The 26,598-nt window shown below is 48.6% G+C and overlaps 1 protein-coding gene and 1 non-coding gene across 2 annotated transcripts in view; both read right to left on the bottom strand.

Moving 5' to 3' along the window:
- MECR (mitochondrial trans-2-enoyl-CoA reductase) overlaps positions 1–22,785 on the bottom strand; it is a 36,473-nt gene extending 13,688 nt beyond the window's left edge. The window contains exons 1-4 of the mRNA XM_060017668.1: positions 22,577–22,785; positions 8,657–8,754; positions 8,063–8,194; positions 1,373–1,516 (exon numbers count right to left, since the gene is read on the bottom strand). Coding sequence (XP_059873651.1) covers positions 1,373–1,516; positions 8,063–8,194; positions 8,657–8,754; positions 22,577–22,785 — 583 coding nt within the window. The remainder of the gene's footprint in view (positions 1–1,372; positions 1,517–8,062; positions 8,195–8,656; positions 8,755–22,576) is intronic.
- Positions 20,708–20,811, bottom strand: LOC132416095 (U6 spliceosomal RNA). The gene has a single exon (XR_009517465.1). It is a non-coding gene; the product is annotated as a U6 spliceosomal RNA (small nuclear RNA).
- Positions 22,786–26,598: the final 3,813 nt, after the last annotated feature.

Consider the following 26,598-nt stretch of genomic DNA (forward strand, 5'->3'; position numbering starts at 1 on the left):
CCACAAAAGGTGGGTGGTGTCACAATAGCCTGATGTGACGACCACAGCTGCAGCCCACATCAGAGGGGGTCTGAGGGGAGAGGATGCAGGCGACCAAAACATCTGCTGCACTGGGACTTCAGCAAAGGTCCCTGATCACACCTGCTGGCTTTCTGCACTTCAAGAGACCTAGGGCTGCTCTGCCACAGCTGGGAGAACCGGCATTTGTCTCTGCAGGAAGCTGGGACCGGTTTTCAGCCAGACTTACGCAGAGCTGCCACCGAAGGTGATCACACTCCGGTATCTCTCCATCTCAGTTTCCTCGTCGGCATGACAGAGCTGGACTGGGTGATCTCTAGGGCCCCTGCCAGCTCCCGGATATGCGTGGTGTGTGGGGTAACCCTCCAACCACGGGGGACGGGAGCTGGTGGGTAAGTGGCCCAGCCTCCTGTCACTTGGAGGTTAGTTCTGAGGAGGGTTCTGTGAGGGTCTGTGGAGGGTCCCCAGCAGGACTGGGCCCCGGCTGCCCACGGCAGGAATCAGCTTTCGCTGGCTCTTCCTCCTTCCCTGTCCCTGTCCCCAGGCCCTCACTCTTGCTTCCTGGGGTCACCTCCCCAGCGAACGGTCGGCCCCCAGTTCTTTTCTTAGGCTCTGCTTTCAGGGGAACCTGGAATAAAACACCTGGCTTTGTCATTTCCTTGCTGAGTGATCTCATACAAATAACTTACCTCTCTGGACCTCAGTTTCCTCATTTATAAAAAGGGAGAATGATAACAGCAGTGCACCTTTACTGTGCTGTATGCCAGGCCCTGTGCTAAGTGTCACACGGCATGTTTCAGTGAGCCCTCAGAACCCCTTACTCTCCATTTTATGGATGAAAAGTCTGATGATTTGAGAGGTCAGTTCCCAGTTAGTGAGGCGAAGCTGGGGTTCAGACCCGTGCTGTGGACCTCACTGCACCGCTCTGACGTCCAGTGCGTTTGACGGGGCAATGCATGGAAAGGCACGTATGTGGACTGCAAAGTGCTCTGGCAGTGCTGAGTGGAAAGATTAACACTAAGTTCAGCATTTTATTGAAAACACAGGGACTGTGTCTATGTTGTCTGGCTTTGTAGCCCCAGAGCTCAGCACAGCTCCATACGATTTTGCTGAATGACAGAATTCCATCCCAAGCTCTAGGGAATGTGACCCTTCAGCGGTTTTCTAGGGTGTACTCCTCATGAGGTTTCAGCATGTTTTCCAGGATCCAAGCTAACACCTTTCCATGTAAAGCAACACCACCACCCAGGTTGGGGCCATTTTCCTCGCAGGTAAGTTCCCAGGCCTCGGGGTCGGGACACGGGTCACACCCCAGTCAGGAGTGCCCGGCCTGCCCACCCACTGCGGTTCCTACCTGGCTGCAGCTGCTCGAAGTCCATCAGCATCCGGTAGGCCGTACAGGGATTGACGCCCAGGGTGGCGGCGCTCTGAAGAGGGATGTCACTCGGAACCGAGATGAGCGCTTCCTCGCTGAACACAGCCTCGGTTCGCCAGGTTCCTACGTGGGGGGAGGCCAGGGGAGTAAGGAAGGACCCCCTCCATGCCCAACCCCACTCCCCCTCCTCAGTGGACGGGCATCGAGGACAGCGGACTTCAGTAATACTTGGAGAAAAAGGAAAATCCCGAAGCCTTTTTGAACGTCTGAGTCCTCGTGATAATTACGTTAGGGACACTGTGTTATTCCCACGCCAGTTACCAGCAGAGTTAGCTAGTGTCACACAGCAGGTGGCTGAGGAGCTCAAACTACTGGACTCGGAGGGTGAGACAGCAACATCATTACCAGGGCAAGAGAAGTTGAGAAAGCCCCACTTCCCACTCGGCCCTCATTCTCACCTAAGGCAGGGTGACTCGGGTGGTATTATGGGAAAAAGCATGAACGCCAAAGGCAAAGGCCGGGGTGTGGGACCTGGCTTTGCTGCTCTGCTAGTCTGAGCACAGCACTAAGTCACTGAGATTTGGTTATTCTAATATGTAGATGACACTGGCAAGAAGAGCCTTGACTGGCCTCCCCCAAGAACTGTTGCACAGATCAAATGAGATATGGGAAGTGAAACAATCCTGTAAACTGGAAAAAAATGCTCATTAACCCCCAGACCACATTCCAGTTCTAGACAAAAGAATAATAAAATGTCCAATTTAAAGTCCTCACTCGGGCTTCCCTGGTGCCGCAGTGGTTGAGAGTCTGCCTGCCGATGCAGGGGACACGGGTTCGCGCCCCGGTCCGGGAAGATCCCACATGCCGCGGAGCGGCTGGGCCCGTGAGCCATGGCCGCTGAGCCTGAGAGTCCGGAGCCTGTGCTCCGGGAGGCGCCACAACAGTGAGAGGCCCGCGTACCGCAAAAAAAAAAAAAAAAAAGTCCTCACTCAACAGGGCAGGAACTGAGGCCGTGATTTGCCCTGTCGCCCAGCTCCCCGGGCTGCCCCCTTCCGTCTGCAGATACTCATCGGGCACCCGCTGTGAGCCAGGCCCCTCCAACAACGACACAGTCCTTACGTTCGCAGTGTGCTCACTCCAGTGGAGCAGAATAGGTGAGACACGAACAAGCAAATACAAGAATTCTAAGTTATACAGAGAGAGAGAGAGAGAGAGAGAGAGAGAGGGAGAGAGGGAGAGAGGGAGAGAGGGAGAGAGGGAGAGAGGGAGAGAGGGAGGGAGGGAGGGAGGGAGGGAGGGAGGGAGGGAGGGAGGGAGGGAGAGGAGAGAATTACTTTAGATGGGAGTCAGGGACAGCTTCTCTGAGAAGGCGACAGGCTAAGAGTTGAAGGATAGAGATGCAGCCTCTCAGAATCCACAAAGAACATTCCAGTGGAGGAAGAAGCGTGTGCAGAGACCCTGAGGCAGGACAGACATAGGAATGGAGCAGGAAGAATGCACACCGGAGGGGAGAGAATGGTGGGAAGAGTGGCTGGAGACATGGCGGCCGTGGCACAGGCTGGACGGACGTCATGATCTTGATCACAGGCTTTCATGGTCTTGACTCACAGTAACCGTGTGTTACAGTCTAACTCTGTACACGTACATGCGTAAATACACGTACACATACACAGATTCATAACAGAAGCCAAAGTTTCACGGAACAATACTTACCCTACTCTGTGTGATGTACTGTTATTTTCTGTTCTATTCTGACCAACTTTAACAAAAGAAAAATTCTGTTTGCAACCCACTGGATTGATTTCGCTAATGGGTCACAGCCTGCAGTCTGAAAAACATAAGGGCTCAGGGTCATGGCATAAAGAACGGATTTTATTTTAGTGATAGGAAGCTTTAATTTTCTTATTTATTTATTTATATATTTTTTGGCCACACTGCACGGCATGCGGGATCTTAATTCCCTGACCAGGGATCGAACCTGTGCTCCCTGCGGTGGAAACGCAGAGTCTTAACCACTGGACTGGCAGGGAAGTCCCAGGAAGCTTCCAGGAAGCTTCTAATTTTAGAGAAGTCTGAGGTGATTGGATTTATGCTTTAAGATCACTTTGTTGCTGCGTGAAAAAGACGGTGGCGGGGGAGCGGAGGGGTGGGCAGAGTAGGAACAGGGAGGCCGATCAGGGGGCTTCTGGAGGGGCCCAGATGTGAGGTGATGGTTGCCTCGACTTTGGCAGTGGGGATGAGGAAAAGCAGATGGACTCGAGTTATGTTTTGAAGATAGCACCAACAGGATTTGATGAGCACTGGGTGACAGGTCCTCACCCGTGCAGGCGGGGTCCTGTACAAAGCAGAGAGTCAGGCAGATGCGGGTTCAAGCCCTGGCTTGCCGCGCACTTGCGAAGCACCTCAGGGAGACGACTCGGAGCCCTGCTAGCTTGGCGTCTGGTGGCTGCGACGTCTCAGGGGCCCTCGCCTACCCTTCCAAAGCGCTCAACTGTGACTCATGACCCAGCGGCTGGGGTTCTGACGGTGCCCTGGCTCTACGTGGTCCAGTGTGGGGAGCAGGGGCCAGCCTAGACCGCTAGCTGTGCTGCAGGAGGGGAGAGCCGAGGTGGGCTTTAGGGGCCGGGAACTGGCGATAGGAGGCAGGAACACTCTTCATTAAAGGCTGTGTCAATCCCAGAGTAGATTTCTGGCTGAGAAAATAAGAGGTTGAAAAACTGAAGGACTGCTTTGGAGTCCAGGAGGCGCCTTGTCTGTCTCTGGGCTTGGTGCAGCCTGGTTTCCAGATCTTCAGCGTCATCTTCATAACTATCACCCTCATTCATCTTAGTCAACGTTTACTGTACTCTGCTCTGTGCCAGACGCTTAGTGAATGGCTTTCTGTGCGTGAAATCAAAGGTGTTTTCTACTTCCCCTTAGTGGCAGGACAATGGAAATCCAACCCTTGACACGGATTTCTGGGGCTTGGCAGTCCCTAATCCTCTTCTTAAGAGGACCTGGGTGGGATGGGATGGGGGCAGCACCCACGTCAGCCTCCAGGGCTTTAAAGTAGAAATGCTTAGACTTTGGAGTTGGAGAGACCTGCTTAAAAGCCCTGGCTCTGCCACTCACTAGTTGTGTTGACTTTGAATGATCACTTCACCCTTTTTGAGTTGTAGTTTTTCTAATCTATGAAATACAGAGAATAACACTCCCACTGTAGTGTGAAGATTAAGTGATGACATTGTACAGCCTGTCATTGTGCCGGGTACACAGTAGGTGTGGAACATGCCTTGGTCTCCTTTTCTGATCTGAATTCCCAGGCCCGAGTTCTGAGGACTCCCATTCCACACTCACGTGCACCTGACCCTTAAGCATCTCTGTCATCTAACGCAGGGGTCCCTAACCTATGGCCCATGGGCCAAACTTGGCTCACCACCTGCTTTAGTAAATAAAGCTTCATTGGAGCACAGCCCGCTTTTTATGTATCATTCATGGCTATTTACATTGGCAAGGTTGAGTAGAAGTGGAACGGCCTGCAAAGCCTAACATATTTACTAATTCGCCCTTTAAGAAAAAAGTTTGCCGCGAATTTAGTGTCTGCAAAGATCATTGTATGTATTCCCTCAGTTGACACAGACAAGGCAACGCCTATTAGCTCCATTTTAGAGATGAGGAAACTGAGGCTCAAAGTAGTTGTGATTTAAACAAGGTCACGGGGTGGTGGGGTGGTGGTGGTGGAAGGAGGGCCTGTATCTCATTCCCAGGCCAGTGCTTGCTATGCCCCAAGCTGCCTCAGGGGGCTTTGAGTGTTTCCAATGAGAAAGCCAGTTCACACATTAGCTGGCTCTGTCTCCCTTGGGATTGGTTGCATGTGGGAAAAAGCTGGCTACAGGCGCAGCAACAGCTGAGTAGCTCAGTGCATGAAAAATGCCCAAGATCTGGCCAGCTGAGGACGTATCTCTTTAATGACTGCTGCTCTACTAGACGGCAGTCTTCACTGGAAGAAAGACCATGCCTGTTCACTGCTGTGTGTGAGAGCCTGGCGCCCTCAGACGCTCACAACATGTTTACTGAACAAACTGAGTTAATTAGCATCCTGACAATGATAAAATCCTCGCCCCCATCCTCTCCGACTGCTTTAAAAGAATCACCTTTCCTCCGGGGAGAAATCCCTGCTCTGGCTATCATCCCCCCACACACGTGCAATTACGCACACGCCTGGCACATGTCCTTTATTCTCTCCAACCTCGCCAAGCTTCTAGGCCCACCCCGTCTCTCCAGTCCTACAGCACCACTTGCTCAGGCCCTCATCGTCTGAAGCGTGGATTGCTCAGCCACCTTCTCACTGGCTTCCTGCCTCCACCCTCTGCCCTTCCAGAGCATTCTCTGCACTGCACAGATCTGATCAAATCATTCCTCACGTTCACTCTTCATCAGGCCCCCAGTGACTGTGGATGCGAGCCCTGCACGACCAGGTCCCAGCCGACCCCTCCGGCCTCTTCTCCCTATCCACCCATGACCCAGCCATACTGAGCTACCTGCAGTGTGATGATGCCCTGCCTTCTCCGTCACCACACCTTTGCCCATGCCGCATTCCCTGCCTGGGAAGCCCTTCCTCCCCTTGCTGTACTTCTACGGTCTTCCAGACCCAGTTCAAGCATCACTTCTCTGAGAAGCCTTTCCTAATGCTTCCCAAGATAGGGAACTCTTGCCTTTGTGTTCATCCTGTGATTACACCACTCATTACACTGCACTGTATTAAGTGCTCTTTTCCCACTCCCAGCCAAGAGCACTTTGAGGGCAGAGACTGTGTCTGACCCACGTTGTGTGCCCGTCACTCTGCACGGGGGCTGGCCCGAAGCACCAGTCAGTATCCAGTGAATCCTTACACATCTCAATTTGCTCACCTGGCTGTGCTCGTTCACTGCCAGGGGACTTTCGGAGAGGGTGGGGCCGTTCTTGGCACTTCCCTCATCTCAGAGAAGGAAAGAACTTCTAGTAGACTCCTGGTGCTGTCTTCTCTCGCCTGGTACATTTTTCTTTCTAGAACTGCTCCTTCCTAACCTCTGGGGCTGTCGACCACAAGGCCTCACTCTCTGTACCACAGAGGTTGGCAAGAGACTCAACCAGGGCAATTGGAGTGGCCTAAGCCCACCCGCTAGTGATAGGTTCATGGATGGGCAAGGATCCAGACAGGGCTGGTCAGAGCCCTTCTGGGGGATGGATATGGTTGTATTGGACACATTGTAGAGGACATGCTTCTTCGTTTGCTCTCAGGATGATGTAAACCTCAGGCTGCTGGTGGCCATCTATGAAAGGTATATATCAGAGTGGGTCTGAATCTTACCTCCACCCTTATTGGCTGGGTGACCTTGGACAAATTGCTTAATCCTTTACATTTACTGTAGTCTCATCTGCATAATGGGAATGATAACAGTATCTACATCATGTTGTGGGAATGACTGAGTAAATACAGGTAAAGTGCTTACAACAGTGCCTGGTACAAAGGGAGTGGTCAATATTTGTTGCTATTCCTATATCACTGTGTGGGGAGATCCCATTGGAGAGCTAATGAGAATAAGAGAAAGAGGTCTCATAGCATTGGTGTTTCTGGATCCAGCTGTGCCTGAAGCCTTCCATCTCTTGCACTTCCCAGTTCCACAAACCAATTAACTTCTTTTCTGATAAAACAAGTTTGAGTTGACTCTCTGCAAGTTATAACCCAAAGGGTCCTCCCATTGGAGTGTAGCGGGAAAAACGGAGGAGACAAGAGTCCAAGGGGCTCTCCTTTTAGTTAGCTGTTTGCATTTGGACAAGGGCTTCTTCTTAGGTTTCAGGTCCTCGTATGTCCAATGGGGTGGATGTCAGCCCTGCTTCCCTCTTGTGGCTCCTGTCAGGATCCATCTGTATAATGTTTGTGCCTCAAAAACGACCAAGTACGAAAACACAAATCTCACCAAAGACTCTTGACCACATGTCACAGAAAACCCTAACTCTCAGCATGGCTTTCGCAGGGCCTTCCCCAGGCGGCCCCACCTGCTCTGTAACCTCCCCTTCACTTTTGCAGTCCTCTCTCACATGCTCATCCTCTGCTGTGGCTACACTGGGTTCTCCTCCATTTCCCAAACTCACCCTTGTGTCTTTGCTCATTTCGTTTCCTCTAAATGCCACAATTTGGAGCGCATCTCTACCTACCAAAATTCATCCATCAAAGGTCCCTTCCAATGAAGCCTCCTCCACGAAGCCCTGATCCTTCCTTAAGACCGTGTCTCTCTCACACAGAGTCGCCAGAAGTGTCCTCGGCTTCCTGTGAACTTGCAGCACTCCCTTTACGGAGGTTGCTGGTTTGGAGATGTCTTCAATTAGGTTTTAACCTCCTGGAGGGAAGGGGCTGTCTTATTTGATTCCCCATTGAGCCCTACATTCCCTAGGGATGTAGGGATTCAGAGACTCATAGCTCCGATCAACATGCGCCCACAGTGATGAGAGGAGGTGTATCACCTCCTGAGCAAAAGAAACAGAACTGCCGCTCTCCTGGTCCAGCTTCCATCCCCACTGGAGGTGGGTATATGGACTTAATAATAAACCCTGTGCTGCTTACTTACAGAGACAACGAACGGACGTGTATCTTGCGGGTGAAATAGGATCTGAAACAACAAAAAGCTGCAGACACCTGGAGAAACTCACCCAAACCAGCATTCGCTGGAATCACCCAGTCTCCTGGCTTCACCCTGGTCACACTGCTGCCCACTGCTACGACCTGTCCAACACCTTCATTCCCTCCAACAGCAGGCAGCCTGGGAAGGAGGCCATAATTTCCTAAGGGAGAAGAGCACAGCATCATCCAGTGAAGCTTGGGCAGTGAAAGAGCATGGACTTCGGAGTCAGACAGACCTCAGCCTGTTCTGGCCTCTGCCTCTGACCAGCTGTGTAACTAACCAACCTCTCTGAGCCCGAGCTTCTTCATCTGTAAAAGGGAATAATACTCCTCAGCTTCATGGCTATTATGAAGATTAGATAAGATAATGTAGGAAATGAGCCCAGCATATCGCACACTTCACAAGGGTTGGTTTGCTCCCCGCTGCAATCTTCCTAACTCAAAAAGCCTCACATTCCAGGGAGGGGAGGCCAGAGAGGGCTCACACGGCCTGTAGACGGCTCATCTGGAGAACAGCTGCTGCTAATCACAGGAATTTCACACCCACACCTGGGGAGGAATGAAACCGAGGTGGCGGCTAAGCAAAAAAGCCAATTAACATAAGCCACAGAAACCAAGGTTACCTTGGATCATATTAATGTCAGATGGATTGACAGGGGCTGCCAGCATCTTCACATGGACGTCTGATCCGCCCACAGCAGCCAGCTCCAGGTTCTTCAGTCTAAGCACAAAGCCAGAGAGAGATGTTCATGTCAGCCAGGCTAGCCAGGGAGTCTTTTGCTCAAATCATCTCCCCAAAGTAGGTCAGGCAGCAACATTTTTGAGCTGCCATTGTGTGCCCAGGAATTAGGGTTGTTAAGAAAGAGAGGAGCTATAAGGAATTTGTACAGGACACAGAGTAATGCTCATTAACTGCAAATGGAAAGTCCCTAGTAACCTTTCCACTCCACCACCCACTCTAGCGCAGAAAATAGCTAAAACTCCTTTGGGCATTGTTTAGTAGTGGTTAGCGATGCTAAGAATCACCTGGTATACTAATATTATGGCTTCTCAGGCCCCAGGGCTGACCTACTGAATCAGAATCTCTAGATAAGGGGCACCCCAAGTGGTGAGGGAAATAGAGATGGCCCATGGAGTTGGGAAAGAACTCCCTGGGTGACTGTGGTTCATCCCCTGGAAGGATGTCCCTTCTGGATGAGGATCTGGTCTGTCAGAAAGGATGCTGGATGGAGAGCTGCGGGCCTCAGGTGTGAAACTGCATCACAGGATGGCTGCGTCACCGCAGGCAGGTTCCTTCCCTGCTCTAGGCCTTCGTTTCTCCATTTGTAAAATGGGGGTGATGCCACCCTCACCCCCACTTCCATTTGATCACTTCCAAGAGCTCTTCCCATTTCAAGCCTGTGTGGTAACTCAGAGTACTCACAGTGGGTGTGCTGTAGACATCAGGGGACTAACGTCTTTATCCACTGGAATGTTGGTTAATGGGTAAAACCTGCCCAGTGGCAATGCCCATGTGCTGCTTTTTTTTTTTTAATAAAAGGAGACCTTCCAACCAGAAAGGACTGATCAGTGCATTAGACCAATGGATCCTCATGACTTTTAATTATCAGATTCCTTTTCTGTCTCTCTCCATACCTCTGAGACTTCATGTTTGCAGTGCTTTTCTCTGCCCAAATGTACTTGTTAATAATTCTCCTTATTTTTACTCACCAAAGGCAGATATAAAAGCCAACCAGAGGTTCTTAGCATTAGGCAACAGTGTCACTGCACTAAGCTGATGTAATTCCACCCACTTCCTGCTGAAATCTGATCTTTTAATTATACCTGAGGCTCCACTTGGGGTAAAAGTGTGATTTCTAAGAAATCGCTTGTACTAAGTAGTAGTAATTGTGGCAGGCATTTGTGAGGTGTTTATTATACACCAGGTATAACACACCTGTGCTAAGGGCTTTAAACACATAATCTAAGATGTAACACCCCTGTGACGAAAGTATGACTATTCCCATTCTATCAAGCAGGAAATGAAGGCTCCTGGAGATGATGAAACTTACGCAGTGTAAGAGAATTGGTCAGGGTGGGGCTTATCCACTTTAAGAGTTGGCTCTCTTACTTACCTTGCTCTAAACCAGTACCTGAAATGAGCATTGGAATCCCTCTGACTGCCTACGAGGACCCCTGGGGACCCAACCTGGGAATCCCTGTACTGGATTATGACCAAAATAAGGGAGGCCATGCTTTACCATGATTGAGAAACAGCTGCAAAAAATCAAAATAAAAACCCTCTCTACAGAAAATAGTTAACTAGGAAGGAGTTGATGACCAGGGCAGAGAGAATACAGAAAGGGCTTTTTTTTCCCTTTTAGGTTAAGTATTAAGGAATGTATGTTTTTGTTTTTGTTTTTTGCGGTACGCGGGCCTCTCACTGTTGTGGTCTCTTCCGTTGCGGAGCACAGGCTCCGGACGCGCAGGCTCAGCGGCCATGGCTCACGGGCCCAGCCGCTCCGCGACATGTGGGATCCTCCTGGGCGGGCGCACGAACCCGTGTCCCCTGCACCGGCAGGTGGACTCTCAACCACTGCGCCACCAGGGAAGCCCGGAATGTATGTATTTATACATAGCTGGAGGAGGGAGAGCCCTCGTAATAATAATAACTACTGTTTGAGTATGTACCAGTCAGGCACGCAGCTGAGTGCTTTCCGTGTGAGCTTTCATATTATTCTGATTTTACAGCGGAGGAACAAAGGCGCAATAACTAACTTGTTTCAGGCCACCAAAAGTCGTGAGTGGCTGATATGGTTTGAACCTGGCAGTCTGACGCTAGAGAAGCCGGCTGGTGAAGGGCTGACCCCACACCACGCAGAGGGCTGCAAGAGAAGCCTGTAGTGGGCAGCCTTGACCATTGCTGGGCCTGCTTGGGGAGCTGGGGCCAGGGGGAGGGCTCCGCAGCCTCTCCACCAGGATAAGGAGGGAGGCGTCAGCCCAGACGCCACTGTTTCTCTGTGAACACATATGTAAGTCTGCCCTCCAGAGAAAAATCCTGCCCAGAGCAAATGGATTGTGGACTAGCTGCCCCTTTATATCATCTGTACTGCTTCTCTCTTGCAGTTTGACAGAGTTTTTCTGTAAGCTGACAGACTCCACGTGCTCAAGCTACTTAAAGACATTTTTTTCCTGCACATTTTCTACACGCTCTTCCCTCAGCCCAGAATTCCTTTTCCACAGCTTCTCTGCAAAGTGAGAAATTGAACTCACCCTTTAGGACCTGGCTGAAATTTTACTTCCCCTAAAGCATCTTTTTTTTTTTGTCATATTATTTTTTAATTTTTTTTTAACATCTTCATTGGGGTATAATTGCTTTACAATGGTGTGTTAGTTTCTGCTTTATAACAAAGTGGATCAGTTATACATATACATATGTTCCCATATCTCTTCCCTCTTGCGTCTCCCTCCCTCCCACCCTCCCTATCCCATCCCTCCAGGCGGTCACAAAGCACCGAGCCGATATCCCTGTGCCATGCGGCTGCTTCCCACTAGCTATCTACCTTACGTTTGTTAGTGTGTACATGTCCATGACTCTCTCTCGCCCTGTCACAGCTCACCCTTCCCCCTCCCCATGTCCTCAAGTCCGTTCTCCAGTAGGTCTGCGTCTTTATTCCTGTCTTACCCCTAGGTTCTTCATGACATTTTTTTTTCTTCTTAAATTCCATATATGTGTTAGCATACGGTATTTGTCTTTTTCTTTCTGACTTACTTCACTCTGCATGACAGACTCTAGGTCTATCCACCTCATTACAAATAGCTCAATTTCGTTTCTTTTTATGGCTGAGTAATATTCCATTGTATATATGTGCCACATCTTCTTTATCCATTCATCCGATGATGGGCACTTAGGTTGTTTCCATCTCCGGGCTATTGTAAATAGAGCTGCAATGAACATTTTGGTACATGACTCTTTTTGAATTTTGGTTTTCTCAGGGTATATGCCCAGTAGTGGGATTGCTGGGTCATATGGTAGTTCTATTTGTAGTTTTTTAAGGAACCTCCATACTGTTCTCCATAGTGGCTGAACCAATTCACATTCCCACCAGCAGTGCAAGAGTGTTCCCTTTTCTCCACACCCTCTCCAGCATTTATTGTTTCTAGATTTTTTGATGATGGCCATTCTGACTGGTGTGAGATGATATCTCATTGTAGTTTTGATTTGCATTTCTCTAATGATTAATGATGTTGAGCATTCTTTCATGTGTTTGTTGGCAGTCTGTATATCTTCTTTGGAGAAATGTCTGTTTAGGTCTTCTGCCCATTTTTGGATTGGGTTGTTTGTTTTTTTGTCCCCTAAAGCATCTTTTGACCCTCTTCTTGGCCCTGAGAAAAATCACTTGCTCCACCCTCAGTGCTCCCATTACACAGATGGGGGTGACTATGCCATTTAAGACCATCTAGTTTATGAAGTCTTTTCATACATTTTCTTCAACTGATCACAAAGCATAAATTCACATTCCTTTTCCAACTCCTGGGGCCGGATGTCCTCCAGAGTTCAGGCCCGTGTGTTAGCTGCACCTCTCCCTGGGGGATAGGCAGCACTCCCATCAGACACATTGTTCCTGAAGCAAAAAGTAGGAATATTCACACTAAGTGGGTTGAACAGTGACCATATAAAAACTTCACTCCAGATTAGGTTTTGCCTCCAAATGAGTTATGAAAAAACAAAACTGCTAGTTTTCAGAGCTTTCTGGATTTTGGAGTGCAGATATGACTTCAGATTTGAATCCAGGTCTTTCAGACTCAGTTCAGGGCACTTTTTACTTATCACTGAGTTTTAAAGTCAGAATGTGTGTTGTCTCCCTACTAGGCTGTAAGCTCACGGAGGGCAGAGAACTTTTAGTCTTAACTCAGTGTTCAGCACAGCATCTGGGACCACAACAGTGCTGGAGAATGCTTCTTAAAGAAATTGTCCCGTTTTCCTCTTTAGTGAGAAAATGTGGTGCAAAAGCGACAGTCAGGGAGTCACGGGAGGGGCTCACACCCCAAGGACTTAGCTACTGAGGCTGGTACTTGCTCTCCCTGGTCCTGGGCTGTTTAGGAAAATACCGCTGAAAGATGGGTACAAATAAAAACGGAGATTATCCTTAAGGGAGTTCAATCTAAGCAAAAACCCATGCCTCTTTTCCTCACAGGAGAGTGCAGATCAAATTTGCAGTACGTTTGTAATTCTTAAAAATCTAGATGACTGTGGTCAGGATAAGAATACAGGTAGCTCTCAGTTCATAGAAGAAGGGTAGAACATGGATTTGGAGTGAAACAGGTAGTCCTGGGTGTGAATCCTACCTCAGTCATTGACCAGCTAGCTGAACCTCACAGTACTCATCTGTGGAATGGGAGAACACTAGAAGTCAGCTCATGGATTAGGTGAGTTAATGGACATAAAGCACTTGCTAGAGTACCTGATACACAGTAGATGCTGAAGAAATGTTAGCTGTTGTCAGAGGTGGGACTATCCAAGGAAACCTTTGAAACAGCTGGCTATACCTCTGAAAAAAATCAATGAATCACTCAAAGGAAGATGGCAACTTTTTGGAAAATTCAAGTAAATTTAATTAAACAAATATTTATCAACAGTCCTACTAAGCGCCAGGGACTGTGCCAAGGGCTTTAAAGATTGAAAAAAATAGTATCTCCTGCCCAGGAGATTGATGGCGTGGGGACTCACATGTGGAAACGCTGGGAGGGCGCTTGTAGTGCTAAAGCCAACTGAGTGTGTGACCAGCCAGAGGGATAGCAAAGGGTTACCAAAGGGACTTCGGAAGGTGTGCTATCTTAGCTGAAGCTTGAAGGATAAACAGGAGCTTATGGGGTGGACTGAGAGAAACGAAGGATTTCCTGCCAGAGGGAATGGTAAAGAATCTGACCTGATGGTAGGCCAGGCACAGGTGCAGTCGAGGTTGGAGTTGTGGGAATGGAGAGAAGGATCTGATAACCTGGAATCTCTTAAATAAAAAGTGGCATTGATTTCCCTTGGTGACTGACTCCATGGGGGTGGCTGGGGAGTCTTTGATGGCTCCCAGGCTTGGGCAACTGGATGTTGAGATAGGAGGAAAGAAGAGTGGCTTGGAGTGGGGAGGAAGGTGTTACATCTGGAGCCTGAAGCAGGTGGCCGGCAGTACGGAATGGAGCAGAGGGTGCTCTGCACTGGACACACAGAGGTGAGTCAGCTGCGTGTAGGTACAGTCTAGGATAGTAGATAAACTTATTCTGGGTGATCTGGCTGGACAATTAAAGCTCCAGACACTGTGCTTAGTGTTCATATACAAGATGCTGTTGAGTCCTCAAGTTGTCTGGAGGGTGTTGTCACCCCAATTTTCAGATGGGAACTGAAGCTCAGAGAAGTTAAGTAACTTGCCCAAGGTTAAGCTGTTAGTAAGTGGCAAGACTTGATCTTAAGCTTGACTCCAAAGCTCAGACTGTCGAACACTAAGCCGGCATCCCCTACACTGTGTGTGTGGAATCTCTGTCCTGGGAGATATTAATAGGTATTCCCTGGGGTCCAATACTTTTGGGAAACGCTGCCTACTAAACTCCCTTTATAAGATTCAAACTGCACATTAGAGTCATAAAGGCTCTGAGAAGTCCTCCAGTAAAGAAACCCACGTGGCTTTGTGTAACCCAGAGTTTCCAGAGTTAACTCAGCTGAGAACACTACCCTCACAGCACACTGAGTACCCCAGACAGCAGTTTGAAAAGTGCTGCACTGGGCTGCAGCCTGCTCCCAGTTCTCTTCTTTGTCTTCTGGGAGCCTAGCTGCTCTGCACCAGTTGAAATTCACAGAAGTGGGAGGGAAGGGGAGTGGGGCAGGAGACGGAAAGTTGAAGCTGCAGACAGAGGTGGGTGAGGGCGGGGACAGGCCTGACACAGGCTGCTTGCGCAGGGGGAGGTGTGTTGGTCCAGCTGCGTCTCACCAGGAAGACCAGCCCCAGCCTGCCCCACGGAATGCCATCAATACTAGACACTGCTGTTCCTGCAGACAGTTCTAACAGCGTCGTCAAGGATACCATTCTGCCGAGACAGGAAGGAAAACCGGGCCGAGTCTGAATTCCAGAGTTGGACCTCGGGTGTAATGATAGCAATTTCTTCCTTGTTTTTTTTTGCTTTAAACTCACCAAAGGAACTGGTGGCTGTGTTATGGAGTGCAAAGGAGGCACCCAAACACAGCCTGGCTGGATCTCAAGACACTTTCCCAAGACTGTTCAGTCCCTTCCCCTGTGAGTAGTGGCGCCACGCGACTCGGAGGGATGCCTCTGCCTTCATTCGACAGATCCCACACTGGATAAGGTCACAATGGCTCCTTTGAGGCAAAGGCTGTACACCTGTGATGCCATATGAACTACAAGGGAGACAAAAGCAGGCAGAAGAAAGAGCCTTTTGAGAGGGGGGAAAAAGAGGCCAGTACTCTGGGGCCTGGCTCAGTTATGCTGGCCGTGTAAGGCGGGCATCAGCCAGCTCTGCTAAGGTATCTTTCCTGCCTTCCGCATTTAATTAGCAACCATTTGTACTTATCTTGCATCTTCCACTCAATCACCTCAAAGTGGTCCCTCGTCATTTTGCGCAGGAAGAGTTGTCATGGGCCACGGAGACTTTCTCCTCTGCTCATTACAGAGAGCCAAGAATGTGCGTTCCATCACAGAGCACTGGGGGAAGGTAGCTGATGTCTTACGTGGCTCTCCCGGGTCTGTCTGCAGTCCCCGTGGTCACAAACAAGCCTCCTTCTGTGATTTAGTGAAGTGCTGGGCATTTGATTAATCGTTAATAAGTAGGGCACAACCGGGCAACTGTGGAGGAAGCAGGGGATGCTGGTGGCCACAGCTGGGGGGCTTCTCATGGAGTCCTGGGCTCTCTGCCTCTCCCGGGCAAAGCTCACGGGTTCTGTGTTTCTTCGTGGTGTGCGGACACTCCCGATTTCCTCCCTGCGCCTCTTCCGGGTTCTCTGTCTCCAAGTCATCTTGCCTTCCCACCATTCAGGACTTTTTGTTCTGTAGCACAATCGCTTTGAATGCAAGGGAATCAGAGACAGATGGCAACTTCTGCAAGTTTCTACCCAGGGTTGGCAAAGAAACCCTCTCCCTACCCTCTCAATCTCCTACTTCCCTCAGCTAAGATTACCAGGAAGGTTGCGAGCACCATGATATTCTACAACTGCTAACATCAGGAAACTTGCGTGAAGGGAGCTGCAGAGAGTCTGCTGCTTAGTCTGCTGAGGCCTAACTCTCCTTGCTGCCTCAGAGAGCATGACTGGGCCACAGCAGGGGGCAGAGGCCCCGCCTGCAGCTGCTTTTCTCTTTGATGGGTAGGACGATGACCATGCAGCCCCTGCCTGCTGGGCCTCTGATTGTGTAACTAACCAATGGCAAAGGGGGCCCTTGGTGAAATCTTGTGCCCAGGACCACTTATTTCAAGTCACATCGTTGCTCCCTGGAGCAAACACTGGCGAGCAGGCAGTCCAACACCTGCTTCAGCTTCACAGACTTGCCGGAGCTGGACGATTGTTGGATCAGAGGACTCAAGCCTCAGAACCATTTCCACGGCTGCAGGATAACGTTGAGAAGGGTGCTGAGGCCTCATCTTGTCTTGGCAGGAAAGAGTGTTGTTTGGGGAGAATGAGGCAAAGAGGTGTGTAGGTTCTGAGGTACATAGAAAAGGGAGCTGTGAAGATTTGTCACTGGCACAGAAGACAGGGCGGGGGGATGGCACGCATTCCCATGTTTCCCGCTGCTGACCTTGGTCAACCCCTTTCTTTTATCAAAAAACAAATGAAAAGAATGGAATAGCACAGGGAACTATATTCAGTATCCTGTAATAATCTATAATGAAAAAGAATATGAAAAAGAATATATATATATAACCGAATCACTTTGCTGTATACCAGAAACTAACACAACATTGTAAATCAACTATACTTCAATAACCCCCCCAAACAAAACAAAACAACAACAACAACAACAACAACAAAAAACTGAAAAGAATGGAGACTGGAGTGATGTCCTCAATCTAACAATGAGTGGGACTACAAGCCAGGCCAGTGCTCTTGCAGGTGGTCCCCAATGACACCCCTTGAGCCACAGATTAGCCTCATGTTATCTTTGCTTTTCCTTCTCTAAAATGAAGACCCTTCCCACGCCATCCAGGGTGGGAAAGACCTGGAATCACACCAGTGTGCTTGCAGGAGCTGCTAGGAGAGGGCCGGATGATAAGAACTTCCTCCCAGACACTCTGCACGTTGGAAAGCCCTGGTCTACGGTGCAATCCCTCAGAGGTGTGCTGCCAAGTTTCACCCTCAGAGGAAAGAATGAGGAAAAGAGGGTAGAAGGGCTGGGCCCCAAACCCGGCCGCGTCATGTTAAGTCAAGAGGGAAGGTAATGTAACGGTGTCACAGGATGTGAAATCCAGCTTGAGTCTGACTCCTGCGACTTCAGGCTCGTCCCTTCTGAGCCTGTTTCCACAGATTCCTCCCTCAAAGATCACATATGAGGGCGCCCAACAAATATTCCTTAGTCAGACACACCACATTTTCTCTTCCCTCTGGGCTTCTGCCCATGCAGGTTCTTCTACTTTCCCTCCTTGTATATGGCTCACCTGATCTTCTGGGGGGACTCAACTTAGATTTCATGTCTTCAGAGAAAGCATTCTGACCACCCCGAGGGGGTAGGGTCGGGTGCTCATCTTCTGGGTGTCCACAGACTCTGAACATAGATATCCTAGCACTTACCCCCTGGATCATCTCCTGGACTAGAATGTGAGCTCCTTGAGGGAAAAGCCCACAGATTATCAATCTCTGCGCCTTCAGCACCTAGCGCTCAGTAGGCCCTCGAAGAATAAATGCTGGTTCACATGGTAGGTGCACAATGAGTTCTGTCCTCTCCTCCATTCATGACCACAGAAAATAGCTCCAGGAGACAAACAAGCAAACAAATCCCAGTTCTTAGGGTGCCAAAACAGAATGCTAAATTTTTTTTCAAAGTACTGTAATTCTGGTTTAAAAACCAAGTCATTTGCACAGAGTTTTGGTTTTAAACACTGACATCAACTGTAAAAAAGAAGAAATCCCCTGAGAGTAAACAGTGCCCTACAGTGAGAACTCACCACCTATACAACCTGGGTCCCCACCACATGCTCCCCCAAATTCCATCTGGCTAAGACAGAAAGGGTATTTGTCCAGAGGTTTCACAGCTTCATTTCATTCTGTGCTAGCAGCAGGCAGGTGAGAAAGCCATGATGACTAGGATGCTGTTTTATGAAAGTGTCAGGATCCTGAAAAGGGGACGAGACAGAGGATAGCATTCCTACCATCTTCCCTGGGGGTGGGGAGGGGGCTGTGCGTCCTATAAAGAGCAGAGACTTGGGGTCACCTGAATGACCTAGAATTTCGCCTTCTCTTCTGACCTATCTTCTTCCCAGTATTATACTCCATCTCATGCTCAAAAAACATTCGCAATGACTGTCATTGTTTCTTCTGGCCTATGTCTATATCATGGACCTTTAGTAAAGAAGGGACATCCTAGTTGTATGATCCTGGGCGAGTGACTTTCAAGTGTCTTGAGCCTCGGTTCTCTTATCTGTAAAATGGTGCTAGCAATGAGCAAACTGGGTTACTGTGATTTTTATTTATTTATTTTTAACATTTAATTTTAAAAAATAAATTTATTTATTCTATTTATTTATTTTTGGCTGCGTTGGGTCTTCGTTGCTGTGAGTGGGCTTTCTCTAGTTGCGGTGAGTGGGGGCTACCCTTCGTTGTGGTGCGCGGGCTTCTCTTGTTGCGGAGCACAGGCTCTAGGTGCATGGGCTTCAGTAGTTGTGGCTCACAGGCTCAGTAGTTGTGGCACACGGGCTTAGTTGCTCTGTGACATGTGGGATCTTCCCGGATCAGGGCTTGAACCCATGTCCTCTGCATTGGCAGGCAGATTCTTAACCACTGCGCTACCAGGAAGCCCCTACTGTGATTCTTAAAATCCATAATATACGTGGAGAACTTAGCCCAATGCCTGCCTCATGGTATGTACACAATAAATGAGAGCTGTTTTTACTATAAGATCCAGAGAACATCAAGTTCTAAAATGGGACTTCCAGGAACAAAAGGAAAGAGGACATTGGAGTTTCTTGGAATTACGTCATAGAGAATCCAGAACTCTGCATGAGGGCTGATGGTCATGGGGACCTCTGAAAGTTCTGGAATGTTTGTAATTCTCCCATCTTTGTAATTTTCTCCTGCAGTCTTGCTTCATTTAGGTCAGCAGTTCAATTCTTTACATGAAAAAGGCCCAAGTGCTTATTTAAGGGATTCATTTTGGGCATAAAAGAAAGAAACTCTAAGAGACCAAAGGAAAAGGCCTTAGTAGAGAACAGCTGGAATGTTTGGGGCCAAGAGGAATGAAGAGAGGGACATTCAGAATGTTGACACAAGAACAGGAGGTCCCTGGAGGCCGCATTCTGAGGAGTTCTGCAACCTCTCAGATCTGAGCAGACTCTTTCTCCTTCCCTCCCTGCTGTTCCCAGAGCTCCGCCCACAGTGCAAGTATCGCAAACCACAGCAGGTCGGGGAATACTCTGCTCGGACTCCGCTCAGACACCATGACCCCACCTGGTGTAACCTGACACATCCAGTCACCAGGATGTTTAAAGGACACCTGATTCTTTCTGTGACAGCGTGGTTACCCTAAACCACCTAAGACATGACTACAAAGAAGAGAATCCCAGCCTCTGGCCTCAGTCCACACACGATCAAGTCAGGTCACCTGAATCTGGGTCAGGAGGGAAAGCTGCCCTTCAGGGGCGGAGAGAATTACTGCGCGCCTGACAATCCGTATCCACAGGGCAATGGTTTTCAACCCTGGCCTAGGCATCAGAGTCACTTGGAGAGCTTTAAAAACTCAGATGCTTAGGGCTGTTCTAGACCTGCTACGTACCTCGGGAGTGGCACCTGGGAATACATAGTTTCCATAAGTGCCACAGGTGACTGAGATGTGAGGCCAAGCTTGAATACAATGCTTCGTGGAAGTATCATGTCTTGAACTTCCCGGAAATTATCAGGGTCCCACACAAGGAGACAAGCTGTCTTTCTTCCCTAAGTGGCATCTGCAACCAGACCGGTCTGTTCTAGCTTCCCTGACTCTCCAAGGGGAGGGAATCAATCAGGAGGCAGCTGCACTCAGCTGCCTAACCTCCCCAGGCCTTTTCTCAGGGTCCCTGCACATTGGAGACGCCTTCCTCATCACCACAGAACTCAATAAAAGGTGCACTTATTACGGAAATTAGATTCAGATTCAACAAACGTTTTTGCAGCTCCTATTTTGTGGCAGGTCCTGCACCAGACGCATAAATGACAAGCCTGTGAGAGAGGCACTACATCGTTCCTGTTTGGGGTGCACTCTTGGAAAAAGTGTTCATCAGAACTTTACCAACTCATTACAGCAATCCTCAGGGAGGTGTCTTCCCAACATGGTGATTTATTACCTATGATCAACATACAAATTGGGGTTTATTGACTGACGTGTCTTCTCAACATTCTTTTCAATTGCTCTAATGGTGGATGTGGCTAGGCTGAGTGCATGACTGTGAAATTATCTGAGGCTTAACCCCTTTGGCTGTCAAAACACCTAGCTTGTATCTTTTTTTTTTTAAGTAAAAATATGAAACACTTCACAAATTTGCATGTCATCCTTGCACAGGGACCATGCTAATCTCTGTATCGTTCCAATTTTAGTATATGTGCTGCTGAAGCCAGCACTCTAGCCTGTATTTTTTTTTTAAATAAATTTATTTATTTATGGCTGTGTTGGGTCTTCTTTGCTGTGTGCGGGCTCCTCATTGTGGTGGCTTCTCTTGTTGTAAAGCACGGACTTCAGTAGTTGTGGCACGTGGGCTCAGTAGTTGTGGTGCACAGGCTCTAGAGCGCAGGCTCAGTAGTTGTGGCGCATGGGCTTAGTTGCTCCTTGGCATATGGGATCTTCCCGGACCAGGGCTCAGACCCGTGTCCCCTGCATTGGCAGGCGGATTCTTAACCACTGCGCCACCAGGGAAGCCCTCTAGCCTGTATTTTAATCATGAAAATAACTCCTTGTTGGCCTGACCTTTGGAAAACAATCAAACCATTTGCTGGGAATCGAAGAGTTGGAAATAAGGGACTGCAAGAGAGTATGCAGGTGTTTTCTGGTGAAGAGCATTCCTTTTATTGCAGCTGATTAGCACTATGAGCTATGACTACATTGTCTCCATTTTTAAATGTGATGAAACCGAGGCTTAGAGAATCTCAGTAACTTGCCAAACACACACAGCCAGGACAGGGAGGCAAGGATTTGACCCCAGGTCTTCTGACTCCAGACCCATACTTTTGCCCTAGCGCCACTAGTGACCCTACTAGCTCTTTTGTTTTTTGTTTTTTTTTTTTTTTTTGCGGAACGCAGGCCTCTCACTGTTGTGGCCTCTCCCGTTGCGGAGCACAGGCTCCGGACGCGCAGGCTCAGCGGCCATGGCTCACGGGCCCAGCCGCTCCGCGGCATGTGGGATCTTCCCGGACTGGGGCACGAACCCGTGTCCCCTGCATCGGCAGGCGGACTCTCAACCACTGCGCCACCAGGGAAGCCCCCTACTAGCTCTTTTGAATGACTATAATCGCTTATGTGCAGATTTATAATCGTTGAAAATTCACATACTGTTTTTATGAGTCACATGTGAAAATCATGGGTTAAGATCCAACAGAATTTTAGGACATAATCATAAAAGTAACAAGGGCTGAGTGACTTGTCCAAGATCAAACAGCTACTAAGAGGCTGAGCCTGTATTTGACCTTAGGTCTGTATGGCTCCAAAACAGGATCCCTTTTCAACTAAAGGCACATGCGCAGTGGAGAGGAAATCACACGAGACAGGACTCAGAAGCCATGGATCCCTGTCTCTGTTCCAATCTTTATTAGCTATATCACTTTGGACAAGTCCCCTGCCTTCTGTAAAATGGAAACAATGATCTCTGACCTACTTTCTGAGATGTGAAGATCCAAATGGACGAAAAAGTATTCTGAAAATTCCTTCCATAATATAATAGAGCGTAGGAACTCACGTAGGCCAGTCAAACAGACCTGGGTTCAAAATTCCGACTCTGCCACTTACTGGCTTGTGTGACCTTGGACAAGTGATTTTACTTCCCATGCTTCCATTTTCTCATTTGCAAAACGGGGCTAAATCAAGTACCTCCTCCAAAAGGTTGTTGTGACGATTAAATGAGAGCATCCATTTACACAGGGATTGCCCGACACACAGTACAGGATCAGTGAACGTCAGCCATTACTACAATTATAACTGTGCCTCTCGGGTTTTCAACTTCCAAGCAACGACTTTCTGAGCTACCACACACGCCCTGGGCTACAGTTTCGGTCCTATTCGCTGCCTTCCTCCTCGGGACTTGTCCCTCCCTTTCCAGTCCCCATTTTCCACAGCCCATCTTAAAACCCTCCAGGAACCCGAGCTCCCTTGCCCCATTTCGGCGCGGTGTCTTACTCGACGACCTTGGCTGGGTCCCCGTGGTGCCCATAGACCAGCGCCCGGACCCGGGAGGGCTCGGCAGATGCGGAGAAGGCGGCGGCAGCAGGTCGCCGGCGGCGGAACGCGGGGAACAGCCGCCGCCGCAGCTGAGCCGGGGTTCGCGCCCCGCAGACCCACATGCTCCCTCCGGTTAACTCAGAGCCGGACGCTGTGAGATACGTCATCTTCCAGCGACCTCGCGCCTGCGCCCCGCCCCGTCGCGTGACCACGCCCTTTGCTCCTTTTAGAAGTTCGTCTCCTTCCTCCGCGGTCCGCGCGGTGGCGCTTGGTGAGACTGACTGGGGAGCGAGGCCTGGTCGGTGAAGGGACTTAAGGGAGTCTCGGAGATTCTGAGCCTGCCAGAGTTGAACTCCTAACAAGGAGCGTCTGATACTGGCCTAAGGCTGTGTCTGTGGTCTGCGATTGGTGTTTGACTTGGGGGGGAAGACATTTCACCTTCTCTGGTCTCAGTTTCTCCTCCTCCCCACCATCTGAGCGTTCACTCTGCCAGGCCCTTTAAGGCATTATCTCATTTAATCCCCGCTGTCTTCTGCTAGCATAGGGTGGCAAAGCTTACTTCCCTACACCAAGTAGAGGAGATGGATGTAAGCTGATATAGAGGCAAGAGTACTGGATTTGGAGTTAGAAGACTTAGGTTCACATCCTAGACCCTCCACTTCTTACCTTGGCCATCTCGGGCAAGTGACTGAAACTGAGTCAGTTTTCTCATTGGGGCTAATACACTTCTTTCAAGATTGTTGTAAGGATTGGATAGAACAACAGAATAATGTTGTCGTGGACCGGATAGCACATTGTAGAATGCCAAGTGTGCTCAGATTACAAGGGAGGAATCATAAGAAGGAGAGCCCCCTCTCAGAATGCTCAGGGTGCAGTAGGATTGAATGGGACAATGGGTAAAAGGGTGTAGCCCGAGAAAGATGCTACATCATATTATTAGTGGAAGGAAGACATGAGCGTAACTAACACCCCAGTTGAATATTAGGACATGACAGAGGGCACTGCTGGAGTCTGAAGGAGAGAGGTGTTTTGGGATTGGGGTGGGGGTGGGCACCCTTGGAGGGAGTGCTGTTGGAGCCGGTCCCGTGACTCAAAATCTTCAATAGGCATGAAACTCACCTGAGGTCTCATCTCAGATCTACTGAGTTAGAATCTTGGGGAAGGGTCCAGGAATCTACATTTCTTAGAAGCTCTCGAGAATATTCTGATGGAGGTGGCCTGGGGAACAAACTTGAGGAACACTGAATCAGGACTTCAAAGGACAAGGAAGAATTCCTTTCATTGGATTTTATTGACCCCAAACTTGCCAACTTACAGCCTTTCCTCTGAGGAAGAAAAGAAAATGTCATGATGAAGAGTGCACGTGCTGCATTCTAGCCAACTTGGCTTTGAGTCCTGGCTCTGCCACTGGACTTGGACAAGTCCATTTGATCTTGGACAAGTCACCTGGCCTCTCTGTGTTTCCACTTCCTTACCTGTAAAAGGAAGGAAATAATAGTATCTGATTCAAGGCTGTTGTGAGATATTATTCACTTGAAGCATTTAGCTCAATGTTTGGCACATGAAAGCATTTGATAAATGTTCCTGGGGGTTATTGTAAAGATTAAATGAGAAACATCATATGTAAAACATCTAGACTGGCTCATAGTACATGCTTAAAAAGTGTTTGTACTTATTTTTATTATTAGAGAAAGTTGGTGTTCCATGGTGGGAGAAAGACTTGGTCCCACAATACACACACACACACACACACACACACACACACACACACACACACACACACAAATACCCAGTCTTGCCTATCTTCTGTTTTCACAGTGACCCACAGTTCTACTTCTGTTGGAAGACTCCCTAGGTGACATTGAGCTGTTAACATTATCTTCTATACTAAATCGTTTCCTCTGAATTTCCTGGGCATCTTAGCCAGGAAGCGTGGAGAATTACCCAGCAGGTCTTCCTCTTTGGGGGCTGGACTTAGTCCCCTGTCCATCCTGATAGGCCCAGGACATGAGCTCTCGGGTCGAACTGTGTCAACAACCTTCTTCCTGAGATTCTCTCCCTTATTTTTCCCTCCCCACTTCCTTCTTTCTCAGGCTTCCAGAATGACTTTTTTTTTTTCCTAACAGAAAGACCAGATTTTGTCTTTCCCTTGCTTAAAGTCCTTCCATGATTCCTCAATACTCAGGGAGAACCATAAACTACAGTTCTTTGTAGAACACTGTGAACTGTTGATATATTAAACTTGTAAATAAAACTATGATTCTATGCTAATTCTAACATTCTCTCACACTACTAACACATTCTAAATTCTTCAGAAAAATATATGGAGGAAAAACACCTTAAAATGACAACAAAAACTTTTCTACTCGTTGTAATTAATCTACCTTCTTGCAAATTAGAAAAATATGGCTGTGGTTTTAATTCAACAGTAGGATGCCTCAGCTGGGCTTGAGGAACACCAGGGTTTCTGCAGGGGCACAGTTTGAGAACCACTGAGTGAAAGGTCCAGGCCCAATTGTCCTGGCCTTGCATTTAAGACCCTTTGTACCCCAACTTCCATACTGTCTTTATCTCCTGCTATTGGGCCATGTAGAGACTATGATGCAACCATACCTGACACCCACCTTTCCCAGTACTTCCATGTCTTGTGCCTTTATTCAGTCTGCTCCTTCTGCCTGAAATGCTCTTCCCTGCCGTGCCTGTCTAGGGAACTCCAGGTTCAGATATCCCTTCTTTGATGTTGTTTTCCACTCCCTCAGCCTGAGTTAACCCCTGCTGCCTTTGTGTTTTCTTTGGACTGGTGTTATGACCTTTAGGACATAGTCTCTTATTTATTTATGTGCCATTTCCCCCTCCAGGCAAGAGTGGGGCCATGTTTAGCACATCTCCATGACACCAGCACCCAATATGGGGCCTGGCACAGGGTAGGCGTCATGAATATTCCATGAGTTGAAAGTGATTGAATTTCCTCATGGCCTGGCCCTGTCTATGGTGCCATCTCCTTTTCCCTAGATTTGGGCCAGTGGCTCCAGGCCAAGACTTTCTGTTTCCCTTCCTTCTTCTCTCAAGGATTATAGAAGCTTGTGGTCTTTTTCAAGTGGAGCAGAATGTTCTCTTTTCATCTGTCCATCTGTTACTTGTGTTCCTTTTCTCCCTCCATCACAGTCTCTGCCCATAGTCTTCCCCTGCACAAAGAGCAGAGGGCTGTGGAATCAGTCTGATCTAGGTCTGAGCTCTGAGCCCACCATTTACTAGCTGTGTGACCTTGGGGAAGTGCCTTATGCTTTCTGAGCCTCAGTTTCCACATCCCCCCAAATAGGACCAATGGTAAACTCCTGCCATGAGGCTCCTGCAAGAGTCCTCTGGAAACAGCAGCATCCTTGGTTGTTTCTTTTTTTCATCAGATGTTTCTCCTTGAGTTTCCTTTTCTGGATGATCCTTTCTGTCTCTTCTCTGCAAGTTTGCTATTGGTCTCTCCCCCTAAAATGTAGGCTTCATGAAGGCAAGAACCATGTCTACATTCATTCATTTATCTAATCATCCATTCAATATTTATTGAGTGCTGACTACATGCCAGATACCAAGCAGTGGGATATAAGAGAGAGTCCTTGCCCTTAGGGGGCTCATGTTGTAGAGGTGCAGACACATAACGAATATGTCATACAGTAGGTGCTCTGTTTAAAACTACAAGAATTCCCTTCCCCCTTACTGTTTCTCTCCCCCATTTCTCTAGTATATTACTGTCTCACATACCAGAGAATTAGCTTTTTTTGGTTGTTTATTGTTCTTGTCTTTCCATTGGAATATAAGCTCCGTGAGGGTAGGGATTTTTGTCTGTTTTATGTCTCCACTTCGGCTTAGAGTAAGTGTTGAACAGATGAATCAGTATCCAGTGTTCGTTGATTTGTTCCATATGGAAGACAGGTCTCAGCTTCTATTCAATTCAAGCCAGATGGCCTTGATTCAAATCTTGGTGCTGC

This window comes from Delphinus delphis, chromosome 1 (assembly GCF_949987515.2).
Source record: "Delphinus delphis chromosome 1, mDelDel1.2, whole genome shotgun sequence".
In the NCBI taxonomy this organism is placed as follows: domain Eukaryota; kingdom Metazoa; phylum Chordata; class Mammalia; order Artiodactyla; family Delphinidae; genus Delphinus; species Delphinus delphis.